Source organism: Protomyctophum parallelum, assembly GCF_964188405.1.
Source record: "Protomyctophum parallelum genome assembly, chromosome: 22".
Classification (NCBI taxonomy): Eukaryota; Metazoa; Chordata; class Actinopteri; order Myctophiformes; family Myctophidae; genus Protomyctophum; species Protomyctophum parallelum.
In genome coordinates, this window is record NC_139714.1 from 20287780 (window position 1) to 20307976 (window position 20197).

The 20197-nt window shown below is 46.5% G+C and overlaps 1 protein-coding gene across 1 annotated transcript in view; it reads right to left on the bottom strand.

The window, feature by feature from the left end:
- LOC310879762 (protein bicaudal D homolog 1-like) overlaps window positions 1-20197 on the bottom strand; it is a gene marked incomplete at its 3' end in the record, with an annotated part of 62975 nt that overhangs the window by 24595 nt on the left and 18183 nt on the right. Inside the window, exons 2-11 of the mRNA XM_083794592.1 lie at window positions 18902-19114; window positions 17431-17583; window positions 15446-15744; window positions 14596-14761; window positions 11148-11684; window positions 9403-9581; window positions 8558-8771; window positions 7657-7827; window positions 5235-5429; window positions 469-620 (exon numbers count right to left, since the gene is read on the bottom strand). Of these exons, the coding sequence (XP_083650718.1) occupies window positions 469-620; window positions 5235-5429; window positions 7657-7827; window positions 8558-8771; window positions 9403-9581; window positions 11148-11684; window positions 14596-14761; window positions 15446-15744; window positions 17431-17583; window positions 18902-19114 (2279 nt within the window). The remainder of the gene's footprint in view (window positions 1-468; window positions 621-5234; window positions 5430-7656; window positions 7828-8557; window positions 8772-9402; window positions 9582-11147; window positions 11685-14595; window positions 14762-15445; window positions 15745-17430; window positions 17584-18901; window positions 19115-20197) is intronic.

Consider the following 20197-nt stretch of genomic DNA (forward strand, 5'->3'; position numbering starts at 1 on the left):
GCCACGATAAAAGGAGAGAAAGAGAGATTGTTGGATTTAGACTAAAGTGTAGTACATTTTAAATAAAGACTAAATATATTGACAATTTCGTCAACAAAAATAAATTAAACAAAAAATATTAGGGAGGGACTAGTGGGGAAAAGAAGTAATTTTAGTTTTGGTTGCGCTCAGGTGTTTTTTGGTTTTTTGGTTTTTGGTTGCGCTCAGGCGCTCTGAAAATAGCAGATCTACAGACTTACAAACGCATCGCTACACAGTGCTTTGTGAGCTTGTGGATCTTCCCGTATGCAACCATGTGTAAAGTCGACCAAATCTAAAACATTTCCGATGACTATAAAATAAACATAGCTTTTTCAGAAAACTGTCAGGATGTAGAAGTAATTTTAAGAATCTGATCTCAGGTCAAAATGGGTTAACACGGCGGGGGTGGGGGGGTGGGGGGGGGGGGGGGGTCTTGTGACCTCTGACCTGGTGGCGAACATGGCCCTGAGGGAGGAGAAGGTGGCGGCGTCCTCCTTCAGGGCCTTGAGCTCGTTCCTCAGCTTCATCATGGTGTCCGTCACCATGTGCTTCTCCGTCTCGTACTTGCTCTTCAGGTTGGACAGGGCCACCTCTGCCGTCTGCAAAAGAGACACACGATGCATCCATCTAAACCACTCGAAACCCAGCAGTTTGGAGTAGGCATAGGGATGTTCGATATTGGCTTTTTGAGTGGTGCAACCACTCCAAGGAACAGCAATGTCCGTGTTCACCTATATGTGACGTTAATGTGTGTGTTAATGTGACTATGAGCACCAGTATGACTATGAGTACCAGTAGGGACGCTGTTGTGCCAGAAACAGAGAGAGAGATAATGCTGCACTGTTGCCTGCTAATAGAGAGAGAGAGAGAGAGAGAGAGAGAGAGAGAGAGAGAGGAGGCTGGGGAGAGAGAGGGGAGTTGCACCACTCAGTTCACACGGTGTGATTTTTTTGGGGGGGCGATATCCAATTTTCCAACACTTAATTTCCCATTCCGATATCAACCGATAGCCTACTGATATATGCAGGCTTTTGTTCACCAAAAGCAAACTATATCACTTATCTAATCAAATATGATAGCTTTAACATCAACATAATATCTAGTCCAGACCTCACAGATGCGCAACGGACCGTAAAAGAAACAAGTTGCTTCTTCAAGTGTTAATTTTAATGACTTACGGCCAAGCTACACCAGGCTTTTCTCGCCCGTTTACTCTAAACGCGCGGACCGTGCGTGCGTAAGCCAAATTCCCTGGCCACATCGATCTGTCAGACGCGCGGCAGGTTTATGCGGGACCTTCCGGGAGGATATATAGATACGCGCGCATGGGGGCATACGCACGTAAACATTTTAGAACTGATCCTATTTTTAGAGCACGCGTAGGATGGCCTGCGGTATCCGTGCGTCTGGTGTAGCTGGTATCATTGACATATATTGGTCCTATCCAAATGCACTGTACGCGCGCAGTAAACGCATACGCACGCGTGCAAAACTGCCTGGTGTAGCTTGGCCGTAAGACTAAGGATTTTGATATTTAGTCGACTAAGACTAGAGTAAGACTAAACAATTTCAGAAGACTAAATAGGACTATACAAAAGACTAAGACTACAGTAAATCAAAATCTGCTGAAAACATTAAAACTACTGTAGATTTTGTCTGTAAAATAGCATGCATAAAAACCTATGCAAAAAATTATATTTTCCAATATTACATATTAATGCCGATAGGGATGCCCTAATATTGGGCATCCCTAGTTGTGAGCTTGTAGATCCGTGTTTAAGTTAAGCCTGATTTATAATGAAAATAGGCTTATTTACAAGATCACAAAGTGATGCATCACAACACGTTGTTGTGAGCTTGTTAGATCTGCTATTTTCGAAAATCGAAATGTATAAAGTGTAGATCCTCAGCAGTCGCTGTCAAGTGAGAGGGCATGGCTCAGCAGTGTCCAAGAAAGTGTCATTAGTTTCAATGATCTATGAAGGCCATTGGCCAGATAATTGTCTCACTTTATTACGTCTGAAACCGTCTGCCGGCGCAGAAGGGAACGGACTAGATTGATAGTGAAAAGGTGGAAGCTCATAAATTGGCTCCGTCGTCTACTGGTCTACAACGATTGGAAACCGTACCGCGTTCAAGGTCCTGCATTGTACGTATAGAAAGGAGGACATTATGGATGCCATTATGCTATTTGCAATCAATCTCTATTTGTGATTAGTCCAAAAAATAGGTAATAGGTAAAAGTCCAGGCCTGTTCTAAAGATAATCTCAATTACAAAGTTACAAGGGATTCCATTAAGAGTATACTATACGCAGTAAATACTGTACTGTATGTCTCCATAAAACTCAAAGTGCATTGCTTTAATTAAAGGCGCAGCATTCCTGCTCGGTCAATCCGACGTTGCATTGCCAGTGGTTGAAGTACATTTACTCAAGTACTGTACAATGTTGAGGTAACTTTTACTTTACTGGAGCATTTCCAATTTTCAATACTTTTATTTCTACTCCACTACACCTCAGAGACAAATACGGTATTATTGTACTTTTTACACCACTCCAATTATTTGAAAACTTTATAGTCATTTCAAAAGATCTGTACACATTAGTTTCAACTTAAAATGGGACATTCTGCATAAGGAGTACTTTTACTCTTAGTTTTCCCTTGGTAAGTAAGTTTTGATGCCAATAAATGTGTACTTTTAATCAAGTACATTTTGAATACTGGACTTTTATTTGTAACAGGATATATTGCCACATTGTAGTATTGGTACTTTTACTTAAGTTAAACAATTGGGCACTTCTTCCACCGTACTGTGCATTGCACACTGAGCCACTGCTCACACAAGATCAACTGGCATCCTGCTACAGTGCTTCTCACATCTTTCTAAACAATGTAAATCAGTTTTGTCATCAAGCATAATGTATACCTCGAAATCTCATTAGGTTTACACGGTGGCTCATGATCTTATAGTCACAACCTTTTGGACGGTCCCTATGCCTATTGTTCCCTCTACGGGCAGTAAGTCGTGGCTAGTAACCAGCTAGAACAATGCTGAAGTGGCCAGAGTCTTTCAAGGCTTTATATTAGGTTCGTATTTCCTCCAGTCTGCAGCATTTCCCTCACAAAGTGTCGCAGCCAAAACATAGCACCCCCAACTGTTAAGTTGGAATTGTGCATTAATATTTCCCGTCAGTGAGTGTGTGTGTGTGTGTGTGTGTGTGTGTGTGTGTGTTTCTATTGGAAGTTGGCTGTGCTTTTGATTCAAGTTTAGAGGAAGCTTTCCTTACTAAACAAGTAAAATATCAACCATTAGTACAGACCATTATACAACTGGGCTATACGTGTCAGCTCATTGTTTTTATATTTGGCAGCCTGGGCCATGTCCACAGGCTAGTGGTCAGAGGCTTGAGGATTATAGGGTTGTCCAAGTGTAAGGCAAAGCAGCTTGCAACATACTGTTCAATCTCCTCCATTATAAGCAGTCGGTCTATTTGGAGGAGAAGGTGTTTTTTGTACCCATGATTTACTTTCGGTGTTGGTAATATGACAGACTGAAGTGACCAATGTTGGCTGTGAATAAGTTCATGTGTTGCCTATATTCTGTACATTTAGGGCTTGTTTGGACTCAAGCACTGAGACATGTGATGTTTCGAGTGCGTGGTATATCAGAAGCAACTGAAAATATTTGTGTCCTTGATAATGTATTTTATAAATGTGGACTCAAATAAAGAAATCGAAATGTGTGTGTGTGTGTGTGTGTGTGTGTGTGTGTGTGTGTGTGTGTGTGTGTGTGTGTGTGTGTGTGTTGGTTGGTCGGGGTGAGAGAGCACGTGACATCATGTGACCCCTGATTTCCCTGATGTCATCAATATTGGCCAGCAACTCTACATCTGACCTCAACCCTCAAACCCTTAGATCTCCATATATCTAAGGGTTTGATCTATCCATCCTTCCTCTTCGATGTCTCCCATTTTACTGATACCTGTCCATTTAAACTCTAGACCAGGGGTACCCAACTGGCGGACCGCGGTCCGCGACCGGACCGCGGACCACCTCTTTGCGGACCACCCAAAAAAGTTAATAATATAAATAACATCAGATGGTACATTTCTCATGTGAAATTGCTGCAAAGGCCCCCAAAATGTCCCCCAAGGGCCCCCAAAATTCTGGCGCGCGCTATGCGCGCACGCAGTGTGGCCTGCCGGCCTGATTTGGAGTTCCACTCCGGGCCTGCACTCTGCACCCCATTATTGGTTGGGTGGAAGGCGATCTGATTTGTATAAGCTTGGCTTGACCATACTAAACGGGCATAGAGCCCCGCTCTCCGATGGACGCCGCGCATGGGACCGGACCTCGGTCTTATTCAAAAAATGAACGAAAGTTGCACTAATATTTTAGAAATAGGTCAACAATACAAATGGCGTTAGTTTTGTGGATTAATTAACCTTTACTGCGTCGCCCCAGTGACCCCACAAAATGACCGGAACTACTTAATATTTCACCGAAACCAGAGCTGAACTCCTGCCACAGGACTCGGGCAATCAATTCATACGGTTGCAACCACTATATTAATGGCAAGTATTTCACACAGCTTAAGTTAAAAAAAATCTGAACTATCCCTTTAACATATTTGTCCCAAATAATGCATATTTAGAGTTGCTCAGCGTATAGAGTTTGTGTACCAACACACCCCATGGCATGACGACAGCCTGGCGGCTATGTCAGTCTTTCTGGGCAGTTTGTCAGGACATTTGTCAGGATGTTTGTCAGGAACTCAGGATGTTTGACAAAACCTTACTTTGAAATCCAAGTATTTTAGATTTGGCTCAGGGTAATCTCTCGAGAACAGATTCCAAGTGGCGCTATACTGAATCTGTCGGCAGGGGCATTCAGAACGTGCATACATATTGCCCATATTGCTTGCTGCCAGTAAACTCTTATTCATAATTTATTATCCAACACCCGGGCAGGTATAGGGACAACACAGACGGCAGGCACGGCGGCACGAGGCAACAATACTCTAGTATAGTCTACAGGCAAGACGTGGCGTTTTCGCTGACCGTCTGTAAATTTGTTGAAGTAAGCGCCGCACACCGCCAGAGCACTCTGACAGCTGATATATATGCATAATCTGCATATATATCCAAACGCATTTATTCAGGACCCCCCCCCCCCACCACACACACACACAAACACTCGCACACACACACACCTGTTTGTTAGCCTTGAGGACCAGCCTGAGGGTGGCTATCTGCTCTCTCTTGGTGCTGAGTAAGGACTTCATCTTGAGCATCTCCTCCAGGCAGCTCTCCTTGTCCTTGTCCATCAGAGGAGCCAGCTCCCGGGCTGCGGCTCTCTGCCTGGACAGCTGGAGAGACCTGTCCACTGCCCGCTGGAGGTGCTTCACCTGCAGACAACATGGACCACGGAAGGGGAGTGAGAGTGAACATGGAAGAAAGGATTCAACTTGTCCCCCTTTAAAAGAATAATCGAGAAGCGCACAGGTTCAAATAAAAATGACAAATGATGTCAACGAACGCAGACGCTCTTGTCCAGAGCTGCCTACAAATGTATGTGACGTCAAGAGGTTGAAGGTGGTCCGCAACTAATATGCAGCCACACACCGGTTTTATGTTCCTAGACTAAAACTATGTTCGCCTGGCAAAAACAATGATGACTAAAATTAAATATATTGTCAAAACGTAGACGAAACTGGTAGGTACTGGCAGGTACTACTGGAGAAGTAGTCCAATAGAACTAAGGAATTTTATGCTTGGTTTGCACGCAGGGAGCCGATCTACAAGCTCACAACGCGTCGCAGTTTTGAGCTTGTAGATTTGCTATTTTCGGCATGCAGCGAAGTATAAATCAGCCATTTCGACGCCATCTTGGCCTGCCAAAAAAACAAACATTTTAGTTGACTAAATCAACCATAGATTTAATGGATGGAAATCTTGTGATATTTAGTCAACCAAAATTGGACTGAAACTAAAACATGCAGATGGAATTTTATTGAAAAGACAAAAATGTAATAAAAAATTGTTGTCTTCGGGGACACGGTGGCACAGTCGGTAGTGCTGTCGCCTCACAGCTAGAAGGTCCTGGGTTTGATTCCCGCTGGGGACGTTGTGGGCGCTGGGAGCGTGTTCCCTCCTCCGCGTCATCAGTGCCCATACCTGAGGTGGGGTTGGCGAAAGGGTCTTTCTGTTTGGAGTAATCCTGGTCTCTAAAACTACCTCCCCCTGGTCAGCTTGGGCGCCTGATAGAGGGGAAAGGAATTGGTCGGAATAACGTGTTCCTTCCACGCGCTACGTCCGGCCAGGGAAATTCCACCCAAGTCAGGTGAAAAGAAGCAGCTTGGACTCCTCATGCATAGAAGTTGGCAGAGGAAGTGTAGTGCCCAGGATTACATTAGATAATTGGCACTGGGTGAAAAACTGGGTTGAAAATAAAAATGGTTGTCTTGGCCCGGGCGGCTAGTGTAGCGGCCCTGGCACCTGGCGGCGTGTCGCGGGTTCGACTTCCGATCCCGACGACCTTTACCGCGTGTCTTTGTCTTCCCCCAAGCCCCCAGTAAGGCTATCCAACGTTGAAGCTGCCACTACCTACTGGCGAAATGTGGAATTGCAGCACTTTCATGGAAGTGGACAGACGTTCATGACGTCATGTGCGTCAGCCCGGACGTCCGGGCTGCTCTTCCGCTCGCTCGTGCCATTGAGTTATAATGGTACTTCCGGCAGTCTTCCGGGTGCTTCAAAGCTTCAACTTCCATTGAAATGAATAGCTTGGGGGAAGGGCTGTAGCTCCGGTCCTCCCTCTATCCTTTTATGCCTCTATGGTCTCCCCCTCTCTCCCCATTTACTGTCACCATACTGTACCCTACTGTAAAAATATCTAAAAACACATTACACACATAAAAACCCCAGGAAAGTGTTTCTGGTGTCCTAAACATCATTAAAACTAGAAAAAGTGCCCTTCCGGGCACAGGTCTCCACCAGGTTATCCACAGATCCGTGCAGTTAGAGGTAAAAACACTTTTCGGCCAGTTATAGCGCCACCTTGAGGCTGAGTTGAAATTGTTCATGTGGCATTTCGTCCTCGGCCTAGTGGGAATGTGGGTGCACAATTTCACGGAAATCACGCGATGTGTTCATGATTTGCAGCATTTTGTTTGAAACTGAGCACTCCTGTGAACTTTGGAAGCCAATCTTAACCAATCAGGATGGAGTCTGATAAATCTGAAAGACCCGTTTCGTTGAATGGCTCTAGAGAGACTGTGTACCAATTTGCGTGATGTTTGGACAAAATCTGTAGGTGTACTGTGCAAAAACTTGTTTTGCACAAAGCGGCCTCCTGGTGGCGCTATAACAGGCCGTTCTGGAAAGTTTGGGGCAGAGGTTCATGGTTGGCATCCAGGGAGTGTGTGTGCAAAATATGGCATCGACCGGGTTAACGGTGGCCGAGATTAGCTGTTCACGGACACACGGACGGACGGACGGACGGACACGCGGACGGACGGAGTGCAAAACATACTCTCCCCACATGCCTTCGGCCTGGTGGAGACAATAAGATCTGGTTGTAAAAGGGGTGAAGTGGCCCTTTAACACAGTGGCACACACACACACTGGTCCCACCTGTTCTCTGATGATGGCGTTCAGATTGTAGATGTTCATGGGTTCCCTGCGCAGCTCGCCGGCCGGCTCCATGGCTGGTGATGACGATGACGATGATGACGAAGAGGCACTGATGCTGGGCGAGCCCACGGAGGGGGAGCGAGGCCCCGGGCTCTGCTGCTGGGACGGGACCTGCAGATAGACATGAAACCGTTTCTGAAAAACCTCTGTTGCTAGATCAATGTTCGCTTTAAAAATATGTATATTCAAAGATTTTTTTTCTTCCTTTTTTTTGCCGCAGCTCAAAGTGATGCTTGTATATCTGCTATTTTTGAATAAGATGGAATCAGTGAGGATAGATGCACTAAATACTAATGCAACAGCAATTGCTGCTATTAGAGTGTAATTACTTTTGGGTAAAATTAGTTTTGGAGCTAGCAAGCCTGAGGTCCAATGGCAGGCTGTTCCAGAGTCTAAGGGCCCTGGTGATGACAAAGGCCCGGTCACCCTCTGTCACCGGCCTAGACTTATTTGAGGTTCGCAATTAGTTTTTTGTTTTATTTCACTTAATTTTTATTGATGAAAAGACAAGGACAAAGAAAAGGAAAAAACAAAAACAAAAACAAGGCTGCATTTTTCATATTACAGGATACATTCATTGAAATCCTCTTACATTATCTCTAGGCTGAAAGAAGAGATCCGCAATTTGGTTTTATGTCAGAACTATTTCAATTCACGTGTATAAATGAGTCTGTTGAACCGTTACCCCCGTGACCTGATTCCGGATAAGCGGTTGAAGATGGGTGGATCGGTCGATAACTTGCATATCGACCGAAGTTATAGGTATCAGAATCGGTATCGGGAACGCAACAGTGGTCTCGGTACATCTCTGATAAAATGTCACGATGGTGACAGCCCCTACCTGCAGACCCTCGCCGGCCCCCTCTCTCCCTGCCTCACCAGACAGGGGCTCTTTGGACGGAGACTCCGACGGGCTCCGCGACTCTCCGGGGCTCGAGGTGGCTGAGGCGACGGCGGCCAGGCGGCGGGCGAGGCGTGGGGTGAGCAGGACCCGGCTGTCGTCAGCTGACAGCGCTTTGAGGCCGGCAGCGAGGCCCCGCAGACCCCTGCCCTGCCTGGGAGGAAACAACAAGGACATGCTGTCAGAGGAATAAGCCACCAGGTCTAAGACAACAAGCCTATTGAAACCTATAATACATTGGCTATTTGAAATAGTTCTCAAGGGGCCTGAAAATGTAGGCCTTAACTGGGCCCTAACTGGGCCATAACTGGGCCCTAACTGGGCCGGCCTGGTGGGGTCTGGTTTGGGCAGAATCGCTTATTTTGATCGCTCGAAGAAAAACAAATTGTGTAGACCATCTGTCTTTCATAATGACTAGATATGCTCCACAGTGTTTTGTTCCAAATGGGTTGCCGTAAAAAAGCGATTTACCGTTAAACCCACAGCGCATGCTCGGAGCTGCGGTGTGCTGGGGATGGAGTTATGTAATTCTCCACCTGTACCACTCGTTCTTGGACATGATAACATCAGATTAAGGTAACAGATTAACAACATTAGACGAGATGAGTCCAAATAAGTAACTACATTTAGAAAAAAGAAGAAAAAGAAAAAAACCCGCAACCAACTAACAATATTTACAGGCGACTTTACAGAAAAATAAGCACGCAGTCGAGTGGTCGCACCACTCAAAAAGCACAGAGCCGACCTTCCACTAAGTATATTAGACGATTGAAGTGGTTGTGAACCTGTAGTAGTCCAGCATGACGCGGTTGGGAGTCTCGTTGTTGCACAGACACACGTGGTGGTAGAGCTGAGCCAGCTCCTCGCTGAAGATCACCAGCTCATCCTGAGCCGCGGTCAAAGCCCCCTGGCTCTCGCCGGACGCCGTCTGAGCTGCCCGCAGCTCCGACTCCAGGCGAGAGATCTTTGGAATAGGACAGAAGAATGGAACAGTGGTTCAGTCAGGACAACTCAAGTCCCCCCGTACCTAAACAGTAGATCCAAAACGACAGGTGGTAGCTGGGGTGGAGGAGGGTGAGCAGCAGGTTTGTATACAGCAGCGCGCAGATATACAGCAGCAGCAAGCAGGAGGAAGAATGCAAACCTTCCAGTTAATGTAGCCGGTATGAAGATGGAGTGAGTGTGATTGGCTGAGTGAATCATCTGGATGAGGGCGTGATTCTGAGGCGGCCCAATTGACGGCCGGCAGCGACTGCACTGAAGTTTCCTGACTGAACTTGCTCGGCGCCCGTCTGTGACAGGCACAAATGCTCATTTCTCAAACCTTTTAATTTCAAGGACCCCCATAACATAACATAAAATAAAAATGAATGAAACTAAGGCATCATAACTCTGAGCAGTGTTGGAAAAGTGACTCAAAAATGGTAATATATCACCTATTACTAGTTACTTAACTCACCCGGGGCCAATTGCACCTTTTGACGCCTATAAATTTCATATGTTTCTCAATGCCGATGAGGCCTAAAAGGCCTTTTAATGCCTTTTAATTTGGTTCCACGTGTATACCCTCAGAGTCACAGACCTGTAAGTGTCCATTTGGAACCCCCTCAAGGAACCCAGATACTCCCTAAACCTCACTTCGAGACCCACTGGAATAGAATGTCAGCAAATTTGTGATTTGAGTCCTAACCTCTGGTTGGTTGGTACTATTTTATGATTTTTGTTATTTTAATATAGTTACGTACCAATACAGTAAAACATTTCCGTTAATAATACAGTATCCTCCCAAAATATTGAGACTTACGTATGAATATAGTAAAAAGAATGGAAAAGGTAAAGCATGGAGAATAACACGAAGCAGAGAACACTGCAGTGAAAGTGATCTGCCTTGTCTTGGTACGTTGACCCCGAAAAATCAATTTCCATTAATTCCGAGCAAGACCAGATATAATTTCATATCTCATTCTGTCCCTGCAGACCGTGTGTTACTGTATGAGGAATCGATCACAGTCCGACCAATGCCAGGTTTTTGAGTCTGATGCCGATCCTAAAGAAAAGAAAAGAAAAAAATTGCTGATCTACAAGCTCACAATGCGTTGTGAGCAAATTAAAAGGCATTAAAAGGCCTGAAAAAAAAACCAAAAAAAAAACCATTTCACCTATGATGACCAAAATATGTTACAAATCGGCTGCATAATTGAAGTCAAATAATGGCCAACCCTGACTGACTCTGTTTGACCAGAACGGTCAATGGTCTAAGAAGAAGGCTACAAGTATATTCATGTAGTTTGTTTGTGGTGGGGCTTGAGTTGGGGGAAGAGCCTTTGCGTATGTCATTATTGTTTGTTTCGTGTTACTGTATTGTTATTGTTGTATGTTGTGTGCCTTGAGGACCCCTTGGAAAACGAGTTGATGCAACTCAAGGGACTGTCCTCCAGTGACATTTCCAAATGAAAAAATAAAATGTGTACATATTAGTCGCTCACTCATTTTATAGAGATTTTATAGTCGGAGGAGGAGATGAGTATACCTTCTCCCGGGCATCGCGGCAGCTCTTCTCCAGCCTGGCCACCTGCCCCTCCAGCCCACGGAGGTGAGCGCCGCCCGTCCGCGTCGTCGTCGCCGCCTTCCCCTCCGCCTCGCCGGCGTGAGCCAGCCTCTCCCGCGTGGCCTTGAGCTCCGACTTGAGCTCCACCACCTCCGTCACCGCCACCCGGTACTTGGACTGCAGGATCTCCAGGATGGCCTGACTTTGACTCACTACTGTCCCACTGGTGTCGTCCTCGTTGTCCCCTCCGTCCTCTTCTCCTCCTCCGCCTACTCCTCCTTCCTCTTCCTCCGCCTCCTCCGCCCCCCCGTGGGACGCCATGGCGGTGTGGTGGTGGTGGTGGTGGTGGTGGGCCTTCTGGGTGAGGCGGGCCCCGCGGTGCAGCCGGCGCAGGGCGGTGACCCTCTGGCTGAGGCGGATGGCCCTCTCGTGTTGCTCCGTCAGGGCACCCTGGGTGTGCTGGAGCTGGGTCTGGGACTCCTGCAGGCTGGTCAACAGCACCGCCTTCTCTCGCTCCACCTGAAGGGGGCGGGGGTGGGGGCAAGGTGGGATCACTAGCAATTAACCAAAAATGTATGGAATAGAGGGTATGCACATGCATAAAGTGAATGGGAAATTGAGTGGAAAAGTGAGTGACAAAGTGAGTTTAATGTCGTTTAATGCAATCAAAAGGTTTGTTTGATTTTGTCTTGTTTTTCTTATGCTGTAACATTTTATAGAGAGGAAATTGTCTTTTTTATGATCAACTAAATCGATTTGTCTGTTTGGCGTCTTCTTAGCCCTGTATTATACTTTGTTGTACAATGGTGGCATACGAAAATGTATAAGCTCACAACCGTCACCACCAACCACTGTTACTTTCACTGTGCAATGTAAGACAATGGGGAGGATATTTTGGATTATATATGTTTTTGTCTCCACCAGCCGAAGGTATGGGGAGAGTGTGTTTTGCACTCCGTCCGTCCGTCCGATTTGCTGGTAACAACCAGCAAATCTCCGGCACCGTTAACCCGGTTGATGCCAAACTTTGCACTCACACTCCCTGGGTGCCAACAATGAACCTCTGCCCCACATTTTCCAGCACGGCCTGTAATAGCGAGCGCCACCATAAGGCAGCTTTTCACCTTTTTGAGTGGTGCAACCACTCCAAAGAACAGCTTTGTCCATGTTCACCTATGTGTTCACATGTGTTCACCTATGTGACTATGAGCACCAGTGGTATGACTATTAGTACCAGTAGGGGCGCTGTTTGCCAGAAACAGAGAGAGAGAGATAGTACTGCACTGTTGCCTGCTAATGAGAGAGAGAGAGAGAGAGAGAGAGAGAGAGGAGGGGGGGGGGGAGTTGCACCACTCAGTTCACACGGGTGTGATTTTTTACCTATAACTGCACCGATCTGCATGAAACATTGCATGCATACTCCCTAGAGGCCAAGGACAAACCTTTGACCTGCATTTTTCACATCTGCCTTTTATAGCGCCACCAGGAAGCCGACTTTGGTAACACATTAATACGTTTTTTTTTTTTTCAATCAATGGAGCAATATTGACTATATCAACTACTAACTATATCAAGGTAACTACACACCCAAAACCTCTAGCTAATTGTGCTTTAAAAAATAACTACAAATAATTTGCTGAAGCAACAACGGTGAAAAGAGTAGGACAAACTGTGAACTAGGTCACAGACAAAGTCTCTTGGGTATTTCAGTGTTAGGTCTGGTGCTTCTTGAGGAAAAAAAAAAAATACTACCTTTTTACTCACGCATTCTGAGGTTGTAGATCTGCTATTTTCAAAATATTTGTATACATTTGAAAACTTAAAACTTGAAATGAGACATTCTGCATAATGACTACTTTTACTAAAAAAATCACAGTTTGAAATTACATTGACACATTTCAGTCACAACCCCTCGTTAGAGGAAAGCTAAATATTTTTGAGTGGTGCAGCCACTCCAATGACCAGCAATGTCCGTCCCTCCCTATGTCTGTCCCTATGTATGTTTACAGGTGACAAAGTGGCGCTGTTGAGCTTCACACTGTGGACAGGTGCATGATGGGAAGCTGAGTTTTAGTGTTGGGAAGCTGAGAGCCGACAACCACTAGTCAGAGTCAGACACCCACTAGTCATACACCCACTAGTCATACACCCACTGGTCAGACACCCACTGGTCAGACACCCATCACTCAGACACTAGTCAGACACTAGTCTGACACCCACTACTCAGACACCCACTACTCAGCCTGTAGTGCTAAAATATAGCTAACTCGTCGAATCTCTTGACTGCCAGGGACTTCCCATTCACTTCCCATAGGCTTCTGTAGACATCCGAGAGTCCGAATTCAAAACACATTTTTAGGTTGCGTTACAGGTGTCTCTGTTCTTTCTCTGTGTGTGTGTGTGTGTGTGTTGGTTTGGTTGTATTTTGTCTCCTTGCTCTTTCATCGAGACATTTAGATCGTGTCAAAGTTCATGTCTCACCTAGACACAAGATCTGACATGAATTCTGACCCGATGGTCAAGATGAAATGTTATCGCCCGAACAAGCAGGCCGTTAGCTCAATGGTAAAAATGTCAATGTCTTGTGCAGGACACTGGGTTCAAATACGCCGTAGAAGATGAAGGTTACATAGTTCTGCTTTAAACCCACTATTCTTAGCAAAGAATAATATGGATGTTGGGATTCAAGCATTTATACATTGCCCAGCCGACTGGTGAGTGGTCGATAGTCAATAGTCTAGTGTGTCAGCACAGGATATAAATAAGTTCTTCCTCCATCCTAACCAATCAGAAAGAGCAGTGGGAGAGCAGGAGGGGATGAGATTACATCTAGTGAGACTGCAGTATCTATCTGTACACAAACACACAGTGACACACACACACACACACACACACACACACACACACACACACACACACACACACACGCACACACACACGCACAGCCCCACACACACACACACTCACACACACACACACACACACACACACACACACACACACACACACACGTGGTGGGGTAATTATATGAGCAACAGAGAGAGAAAGACAAAGGGAGAGAGTACCGCATGCAGTAGGGTTATTATATTATACAGCATGTCAGCACCGTTTTTCAGTAAATTATTCAGAAGCCAGCCTCTCCCCTGCTAGTATGAGCTTCATAAGTGAGCCGGTTTTGTTGTTGTTGAATAAGGTTAAAGAAAAGTCCTTTAATGCCTTAATAAGGCTGCAATCTGAAACTTAAGTTAATGAATACAGTGTCATTTTAACCAATTTGTACAGTGTAGACTAGAGCATATTAATTCAATATATAAGTAGCACACCCAGGTGTCAGATAGTGGTATATGTTTTCACCGGCAAATTTGAATCCGCCTCTCTAGACTATAGAGCAGAAATCACACAGGCTGGGGCAGGCCTAAAACAGACGTACCTGCGACAGTTGTTGCTTGAGTTTCTGGATCTCCGTCAGGTTCATCTCACTGAAGAGGTCCGAGGCGCCCCCATCAGCCTTCCTCCCGGGCCCCCGACACTCTCCATTAGCCCTGGGCAGTGACCCCGTGTTTGTGCCCATCCCTCCTTGGAGGTGACCGTTACACCTGAGACATCACAGTCAGAGCAGAGGGCATACAATACACAGAGTCAGTCTCGGTCCCTACGGGGCTCACAGATGTGAACTTTCGGCTATTTTCAAATTTCTTTAACCTATTTTGCTGGGGGTCCCCAGACCCCACTTGGAGAACTTTGTAGATGTTGATCATTATCGCAAAACATCCATCAACCGATTCAGTTCTATAAACATTTCGGCCATTTGAAAATAGCCAATCTACAATGCGTCGCGTTCCGACGCATTGTGAGCTTGTAGATCTGCTATTTTCATAATATTTTTATACATTTGAAAACTTGAAATGAGATATTCTGCATAATGACTACTACAGTACGACTAGTACATTTTGAATTTTTGACTTTTGACTTTTTCCACCACTGGTATGGGTTCCAAGCCCCCAGAATGGCTGGCCAACGTTGAAGCCACCGAGCCTACTGGTCAAAGCCGGAACTGCAGGCAGGCCTGTGCATTTATCACGAGGAAACCCCCGCCGCTGGGGTTTAACATTGAGCGCTCGTTAGCACTTCCGTCTTCCGCATTTGACCACCAAAATTTGGTTGGCAAATGCGGAAGTATGGAGCTGTCTTCCAGGTGGCTCTGAGCAACGTCCATTGAAATGAATAGCGGTGGGGGGGGCACTCTATTCTTTATAACTCTATGGTTCCGAGTAACCGACCTGGCGTCATCGGACGGCGACAGCAGGGTGGTGGGCGTGGCCGTGCCGCTGGGCGGCGCCGAGGTAAAGGCCAGGTGGGCGCTGCCCGTGTAGGCCACGTCGCACATGCTGAGGTGCTGCACCAGCTCCCGGCGCAGGTGCTTCTTCTGCTCGCGCTCGCTCTTCAGCGCGTCCAGCGCCTCCTCCAGCTGCGCCTCCGAGATGTCCTTGAGGCGCAGCGCGTCCTCCAGCTGGCCTTGGAGCACCTCCATCTCCTCCTCCAGCACCTTGATTTCGTGCTTCAGGCCCTCGTACTCCACCTGGGGGAAGACGGCGGGGAGCAGGTGTTAACCCATTCTGACCTGAGATCAGATTCATACGAGGTTTCCACTGGACACACACTGGTCTGATCAACCCATTCTGACCTGAGATCAGATTCTAAAAATGTCAGTCGTTCTTCGATTTTTCAAAAAATAGCAGACCTACAAGCTCGTATCGCGCCACTCGGTGGCGCGATATGAGCTTGTAGATCTGCTATTTTTCAATAGCTAAAGCAAAACATGATGCTAACACCAAAATGGGTGCCCGGTCAGAATGGGTTAAGATTTTGAACGATTAGAAACTATACTACCTACTACTACTACCTTTTTTCACAGACGAGCTCACAAATATGTCATGTCGCGACGCATTTTGAGCTCGTGGCTTGATAAGACGCATGGACCGGTAAAAAGATATGGACCGGAGTTATGCCATTGGTTTCTACAGACCAGTTTTTCAGCAATTTCTTTCTATATCCTGTCTGAAATGCTAACGGAAATTAATGCTATTCGCTGCAACCACAGCGATGGTGGGTGTTCACTCGGTAGAACCAGTAAAATTATTGGGACCAACATTTACTAAACACATATCATGATGATTTAAAAAAACTAGCAAATCAGTGTTTATGAAAAGGTAATATAATCAAGTGTAGTCTACCCAAAACCAGATTATAATGTTTTGGGTAGAAGAATGACGGTTAGAAGGTGAAATAGCGACATCTGCTGGGCCATAAATAGGAGGAACAGCAGGCTGAAAGAGAACCCGGAAACTGAGTTTCAATTCCGGCGAAGGGGGTTTGACCCTTGGAGTATATATGAATAGAGACGGCACCCGAGTTCTCCTCCCATCCACTTGCATTAAGTTGCTCTAAAGCGCATGAGGCGATTTCACTCCTCCTTCCGGGTAGGAACAGAATCTGGGATGGATTTGCCCCAAACACATGAACGCGCTGCCGTCGACTATCACTGCACGCGTTCACGTGCGTTCACGTATGAAACAGCGTTCACGTGTCATCGTGAACGTGTACACAATGATAGTCAACGGGACCAGCGCGTTCATGTGTTTGGGCCCAGCGCTGCAATACCAAATTTGGCCACTATGTCCATTTCGCCTCAGGGTTTCCTCCGGGTGCCGTATCTATTCATATATACTCTAAGGTTTGACCCCATACGTCGACCCCATACGCGACGTCGAGCGCTTGTCCAAACGAACCACCACCCCCACCTGGTTCTGCTTGAGCGTGGACACCAGCAAACGAACCACCACCCCCACCTGGTTCTGCTTGAGCGTGGACACCAGCTTCTGTCCAAACGAACCAACACCCCCACCTGGTTCTGCTTGAGCGTGGACACCAGCAAACGAACCACCACCCCCACCTGGTTCTGCTTGAGCGTGGACACCAGCTTCTGTCCAAACAAACCAACACCCCCACCTGGTTCTGCTTGAGCGTGGACACCAGCTTCTGTCCAAACAAACCAACACCCCCACCTGGTTCTGCTTGAGCGTGGACACCAGCAAACGAACCACCACCCCCACCTGGTTCTGCTTGAGCGTGGACACCAGCAAACGAACCACCACCCCCACCTGGTTCTGCTTGAGCGTGGACACCAGCTTCTGTCCAAACAAACCAACACCCCCACCTGGTTCTGCTTGAGCGTGGACACCAGCAAACGAACCACCACCCCCACCTGGTTCTGCTTGAGCGTGGACACCAGCTTCTGCAGGGAGATGTTCTCCTCCTCCAGCTCTGTGTAGTCCTGCAGCAGCCTGGCCTCGCGGAACTTGTACTCCCTCACCTCCTCCCGCATGCGGCTCCTCTGCAGCTCCAGCATCTCGTTGCTCTGCACATGCCGGGGCACACCGTGAAGACCAAAAAGACCAATCATTAATCGATTTTGACCTGAGATCAGATTCTAAAAATGGAGGAATGTCTTCTACATCCTGACAGTTTTCTGAAAAAGCTATGTTTCTATGTCAGTGGTTCTTCGATTTTTCAAAAATAGCAGACCTACAAGCTTGTAGCTTGTAGATCTGCTATTTTTCAATAGCTAAATTATAACAATGTTTAAAACACCAAAAGGGGTTCCCGCCTAAAATGGGTTAAAAGTGTAATAAAAGAAAAAACATTGTTTTACAAATACTTTATTTAATGTCTGTCATAATAAAAAGTAAATAAATAAACAATACAGGCATACAACCCATACAGCAGCCTTCTGCAGCCTTCTTTAAAAGGGGAATATACCACTCATTTTCAACATTTTACTATGTCATTAATATACCTTAGAGCTGTGGAAATAATAATAAAAAGTCCCCCCCATTCGGTGTTTCCTAGAACTGGAGGTCTGAAAAAATCATTAACATGGTGAATCACATGTTGATTATGTCATATTATTTCCACACAACAGCTCTAAGGTATTATTTTTTTAATAGTTTTTATCCCACGATTTTGTAACCCAATTTTCACCCCTGTGTCAATTATCTAATGTGATCCTAGGCTCTACACACCCACCACCAACCTAGTCCCCATATATGGGGGACATGGGGAGAGCAACAGACTTGGACTCATGCTTCCTTCATGCCTGAGTGTCCAAGTTGCTCCTTTACACCTGACAGTGCGTGGAAGGAACACGTTATTCCAAACAGTTCCTTTCCCCTCCATCAGGCGCCCCGGCTGGCCAGGGGGAGGCAGTTTAGAGACCAGGATTACTGCATGTTTTTTGTGAGGGCACCTACCCTAGGGGACACGGGGAGAACAATGCAAACTCCACACAGAAAGGCCCTTTCGCCAACCCCACCTCGGGTATGGGCACGCAGCCAGCACCCACAGGGTCCCGAGCGGGAATCGAACCCAGGACCTTCTAGCTGTGAGGCGACAGCACTACTAACTGTGCCACCGTGCCTCTTTAACAACAAATTACATAGTACTATCATTGTGACTTGTCACACTAGGTCTGATTGATTCGAGTACGACTGCCCTCCCCCCTCTGGCCAGAATTCACATTAGTATGAATGTATGTGTGCTTTGTCCATATCCAAGTGCACTTCAATTAAACTGTAATCGACAACATTTGGAGTGACGCTCCTCTGCACTCGAAATACAAGGTTCACTCCCAGGCTTTTTGTTGTTTAAAAAAAACATGGGGTGTCCAGCCGACCCACCTCTCTCAGCTCCTGCAGCAGGGTGCTGAGGTGCTCGTTGTCGGCCTGGGTGTTGGCCACGGTGGCCCGGTTATGTTTGAGCTCCGACTGGATCTCCAGCAGGCGGCCCATGTAGTAAGCCTCCTTGGTGGCCGACTCCTGCAGCAGGCTCTCCTCGTTGGACTCCCCGTCCGCTGCCACCTTCCGCTGGGTGGAGTAGGCCTGGCCGAACGCCTGAGAGAGAGAGAGAGAGAGAGAGAGAAAGAGAGAGAGAAAAGAGACGAAGGAAAGGAGGATGAGGAAAGAAAGGAGAAGGGGTTAAGTGAGTGTGAGTCATCTTGGCAGGAATGGGCGAGGCATCATTTCATAATGATTGTGACAATCAATTATGGGGTGGCGGTGGCTCAGGGTTAGAGTGGCAGTTCGAACCCGGGCTAGTGTCGAAGTGTCCTTGAGCAAGACACTGAATCCCTAATTGCTCCCGGTGCACTGGTTGGTGCCTTGCATGGTTTCCGCCACCATCGGTGCATGAATGTGTGTGTAAATGTGTGAATGTAATGCACAATCTAGGTATACTGTATAAATGCACCATTTACCATTTACATTATCAATAGTCACTATTTCCCCCTCTGCTGAAATTACCACATCATTTCCACATTCTGCTAACAAACCCACCGAGGCTTCAACAGCAGATGAAACGCACGTCTCCGAACCCCTAATAGGCCTCCGTGACCTTGTCTTCAGACGCAAGGGCACGTCATTCCCAGCCAGCAATGCAGATATAGATTTTCAACCATGTGGGTGTTTGTTAATAGAATGACCTGCAGCAGCACGGGCTGGAGGTTTCCCCAGTGACTGCCTACGGCTTGGAAGGGAAGTCACCTGCATTACTGCTGCAACGCAAGGTCATATTGAAATCAGATTGGCTCAGAGCCTCTGCCTGAAGACCAAATGCCTAATATCTAAAGGGGAATTCCACTTCATGCTACAGGGTTTCTCAAAGTGGGCACTGTCTGTGGCGCAAGTCCAGACTCCAGGATACAGAATATTTGCGGCTCCTCTGCAACTCCAGCATCTTGTTGATCTGCACATGGGCATACCATGAAGACCAAATACAATCATATTTTTATAAGCTTTTATAGTGGCTATTTCATAATGGAGAAAAACAAATACAGGCATACAACCCATACAGTATGTATTGTTATGTCATTGTGACTTGGTCAGCCTACCGGGTTGTAATGGATTCACACTAGGTCAGACAGATTTGAGTATGACTGCCCTCCCCCACTGGCCAGAATTCACATTAGTATATATGTA